The sequence below is a fragment of the Eumetopias jubatus genome, unplaced genomic scaffold (assembly GCF_037043125.1).
Source record: "Eumetopias jubatus isolate StellerSeaLion01/CBP00866 unplaced genomic scaffold, mEumJub1_p1.0 scaffold_13, whole genome shotgun sequence".
Classification (NCBI taxonomy): Eukaryota; Metazoa; Chordata; class Mammalia; order Carnivora; family Otariidae; genus Eumetopias; species Eumetopias jubatus.
This window is the reverse complement of record NW_028274819.1, coordinates 52,655,886-52,660,587: the sequence shown is the minus strand read 5'-3', so window position 1 is coordinate 52,660,587 and position 4,702 is coordinate 52,655,886. Positions and strand designations below refer to the sequence as shown.

The 4,702-nt window shown below is 37.4% G+C and overlaps 1 protein-coding gene across 1 annotated transcript; it reads left to right on the top strand.

Moving 5' to 3' along the window:
- The first annotated feature begins 383 nt into the window (after positions 1 to 383).
- On the top strand, positions 384 to 1,325 carry LOC114218576 (olfactory receptor 51G2-like). The gene has a single exon (XM_028115741.2). It carries the CDS (start codon positions 384 to 386, stop codon positions 1,323 to 1,325), a length of 942 nt encoding a protein of 313 aa, XP_027971542.2.
- Positions 1,326 to 4,702: the final 3,377 nt, after the last annotated feature.

Sequence of the window (4,702 nt, the reverse complement as noted above, 5' to 3'; positions counted from 1 at the left end):
ACATCTCTGTGTCAGCTTAGTTTCCTCTTTCTATGTTTTGTAGGGACTTGTATTAAACTACTACTTTAACTTTAGATCTCTCCATTTACTAGGTTGTAAGTGTTTGAAGTCAGTTTTTATATGTTTCTCTACATTTTAGCTCTATCAGTTTTCCTTTTATAAAATGTATTCTCAATAAATGTACAATGATGAAATAGATTAATTGGGAAAATAATAAGTACAGGTGATAATTATATATAATGAGAAAAGGAGTGATGGGAAAGGGTCTATACAGAGAAGTATGCATCAGAGCATTGCTGCTTCTTGCAATATTGACTGTACCTAAATTGTTCCAGGTTCTTGTCCTCCCACTTAGACTGAGGTCTAATGCCTCCATCACCACGATGTCTGTCTGCAATAGCTCTGCCTTGTATCCTCGCTTCCTCCTGACAGGCCTCTCAGGCCTTGAAAGCAGATATAGTTTGATTTCCATCCCCATCTTTCTGATTTATGCCACCTCAATTTCAGGAAACATTACCATCCTATTTATCATCAGAACTGAGCCTTCCCTCCACCAACCAATGTACTACTTTCTATCAATGCTGGCATTTACTGACCTGGGCCTATCCACTACAACCTTGCCTACCATGTTCAGCGTCTTCTGGTTCCATGTCCAGGAGATCTCCTTTAATGCTTGTCTGGTCCAGATGTACTTCATTCATGTTTTCTCAATTATTGAGTCAGCTGTGCTGTTGGCCATGGCCTTTGACCGCTTTGTAGCAATCCGAGAGCCCCTGCGCTATGTGGCCATTCTAACCAATGGTGTAATCATTGGGATTGGTTTGGCAATTGCTGGAAGGGCCTTGGCTCTGGTCTTTCCAGCTTCCTTCCTTCTAAAGAGGCTTCAGTATCATCCTGTCAATATTCTCTCCTACCCATTCTGCCTACACCAGGACCTCATAAAGACAACTGTATCTAGTCGTCGGGTCAGCAGCATCTATGGCCTCATGGTGGTCATTTGCTCCATGGGACTTGATTCAGTGCTTCTCCTCCTTTCCTACAGCCTCATCCTTGGCACAGTGTTGAGTATAGCTTCCAAGACAGAGAGGGTGAAAGCCCTCAACACCTGCATTTCCCACATCTGTGCTGTACTCACTTTTTATACACCAATGATTGGGCTCTCTATGATCCGTCGTTATGGGCAGAATGCTTCCCCAATTGTCCATGTGCTTATGGCCAATGTCTACTTGCTGGTCCCACCCGTCATGAACCCCATTGTCTACAGTGTCAAGACCAAGCAGATTCGTGACAGAATCCTCCGGAAATTCAAGCAACAGAAAGTTTAAGTGAAAAAGAATCTAAAACATGCATTTCCTCCCCTTCTTTTTTGTATTTATAAGAGTATTTCATGTTAATGTAGAATTTTGAATTTAAATTTTGCTAATAATATTTTAATTTAAAGATAGTAGATATAAACCTCAATAACAGTAAAACCTGTATTTTCAGTATAGAGAATAAAGACATGGTTTTGTTTTGTCTTTTATGTTGAAATACTAGACAATATGGTCACTAAACCCAGGTTAGTCCGTTCTTAGCAGAACTATGATTTTTCTTTTAACAATTACCAGTAAATGCTTCTGAAACTAAGAGTCATCAAGTCAACAGTCATTCATTGTTCATTATATGTTGGGAAGTTCCTCAATTTCTGAAGAAAATTTAGATTTTAAGATGGCTTTTGATCTGTCAGTTACTGAGGAAGAGCTGTTAAAGCCTCCAAGTACCAGAGTGGATTTTTCTATTTCTCCTTGTCATTCTATCAGTTTTACCCCAGGTATTTTGATGCTCTGTTGTTAGGTGCATAGATATTAAATTTTGTTATGTCTTTTGGAAATCACTTTATGAAAATATAATGTCCTTTATCCTTGATAGTTTTTCTCATTTTAGTTTGTCTTTTCTGAAATTAATATAGCTTTTCTAGCTTTCTTTTGATTAGTGTTAGCATGTTATGTCTGTCTCCATTCCTTTATTTCAATATATATTTTAGGGGACTAGTTTGCTAAGTACGTTTTTTTTTTTTAAATGTTAACAGCTTTCTGAGATATAATTCACCTACCATACAATTTATCTATTTAAAGTATATAATTCAGGGTGCCTGGCTGGTACAGTCAGTTAAGTGTCTGACTCTTGGTTTCTGCTCAGGTCATGATCTCAGGGTTGTGAGGATCGAGCCCCACCTTGGGCTCTGTGCTCAGTGAGGAGTCTGCTTGAGACTCTTTCCTCCTCTGCTCCTCCCCCCACTCATGGGCATGTGTGCACTCTCTCTCTCTTAAATAAATAAATAAATAAATAAATAAATAAATAAATAAATAAAATCTTATTTAAAAAATAAAGTATACAATTCAATGTTTTAAAATATATTTACAGGGACTTTCCAAGATGGTGGAGGAGTAGGAGACTTTAGTTTTACCTGGTCCCAGGAATTCAGCTAGATAGCTATCAAAACATTCTGAACACCTGTGAACTCAACCAAAGACCTAAGAAAAGAATTGCTGCAATTCTACAAATAGAAAATTGATTACTTTCTGCAAGAATGACAAGACAGAAAAACACCTCAAAAAAGACAACAAGAGGCAGTACTGACTGCCAGAAACCTAATCAGTATGGATATATGTAAGATGTCGGAACTAGAATTTAGAAAATGATTATAAAGATACTAGCTAGGCTTGAAAAAAGCACAGAAGACACAGAGAATCCCTTTCTGGAGAAATAGAAGAACTAAAATCTAACCAAGTCAAAAACAAAAGGCTATTCATGAGATGCAATAAAAAATGGAGGCTCTAACTGCTAGGATAAATAGGCAGAAGAGAGAATTAGTGATACAGAAGACAAAATGACGGAGAATAAAGAAGCTGAGAAAAATAGAGATAAACAACTACAGGATCTTGAGGGGAGAATTTGAGGGAAAAGTGAGACCATAAAGCAAAACAATATTAGAATAATTGGGATCCCAGAAGAAGAGGAAAGAGAGAGAGAGGGGCATAAGGTATACTGGAGTAAATTAGAGTGGAGAACTTCCCTAATCTGGGGAAAGAAATAGGCATCCAAGTCCAGGAGGCACAGAGAACCCCCCTCAAAATCAATAAAAATAAATCAACACCCTGACATATAATAGTGAAACTTGCAAATCTCAGAGAGACACAGAAAATCCTGAAAGCAGCTCGGGACAAGAAGTCTGTAACCTCCAAGGGTAGAAACATTAGATTGACAGCAGACCTATCCACAGAGACCTGGAGGACCAGAAAGGACTGGCACGATATATTCAGGATGCTAAATGAAAAAAATATGCAGCTAAGAATACTCTGTCCAGCTAGGATATCATTCAAAATAGAAGGAGTGATAAAAAGCTTCCAGGACAAACAGAAACTAAAAGAATTTGTGATCACCAAATCAGCCCTACAAAAAATATTAAAAGGGATCCTCTAAGCAGAGAGAGAGCCCAAAAGTAAAATAGACCAGAAAGGAACAGAGACAATATACAGTAATAGTCACTTTAGAGGTAATACAATGGCACTAAATTGATATCTTTTGATAGTTACTCTAAATGTAAATGGGCTAAACGTACCAATCAAAAGACACGGGGTATCAGATTGGATAAAAAAGCAAGACCCATAGATATGCCAATTGCAGGAGACTCATTTTAGACCCAAAGACACCTCCAGATTGGAAGTTAAGGGGTGGAAAACGATTGATCATGTGAAAGGCTATCAAAAGAAAGCTGGAGTGGCAATCCTTATATCAGACAAATTAGATTTTAAACCAAAGACTGCAATAAGAGATGAGGAAGGACACTATATTAGAATTAAAGAGTCTGTCCAACAAGATCTAAAATTGTAAATATTTGTGCTCTTAACATGGGAACAGCCAATTATATAAGCCAATTAATAACAAAATTAAAGAAATACATTGATAATAAAATAATAGTGGGGGACTTTAACACCCCACTCACTGCAATGTACAGATCATCTAAGCAGAAGATCAACAAGGAAACAAGGGCTTTGCAGGACACAGTGGACCAGATGGACTTCACAGATATATTCAGAATATTCCACCCCAAAGCAACAGAATACACATTCTTCTCTAGTGCACATGGAACATTCTCCAGAATAGATCACATGCTGGGTCACAAATCAAGTCTTAACTGGTACCAAAAGATTGGGCTCATTCCCTGCATATTTTCAGACTACAGTGCTTTGAAACTGAAAATCAATCAGAAGAAGAAATTTGGAAAGAACTGAAATACATGGAGGCTAAAGTACATCCTACTAAAGAATGAATGGATCAACCAGGAAATAAATAAAAAAAAATTCATGGAAACCAATGAAAATGAAAGCACAACTGTTCAAAATCTTTGGGATGCAGTAAAGACAGTGAAGTATATAGCAATACAAATCCTTATCAAGAAACAAGAAAGGACTCATATATACAACCTAACCCTACACCTAAAGGAGCTGGAGAAAGAACAGCAAATAAAGCCTAAACCCAACAGAAGAAGAGAAATAATAAAGATTAGAGCAGATTTCTTGTTAGATGCCTCTCCAAAGGCAAGGGAAAGAAAGGCAAAAATGAACTATTGGGACTTCATCAAGATAAAAAGCTTTTGCACAGCAAAGGAAACAGTCAACAAAACCAAAAGATAACTGACAGAATTGGAGAAGATATTTGC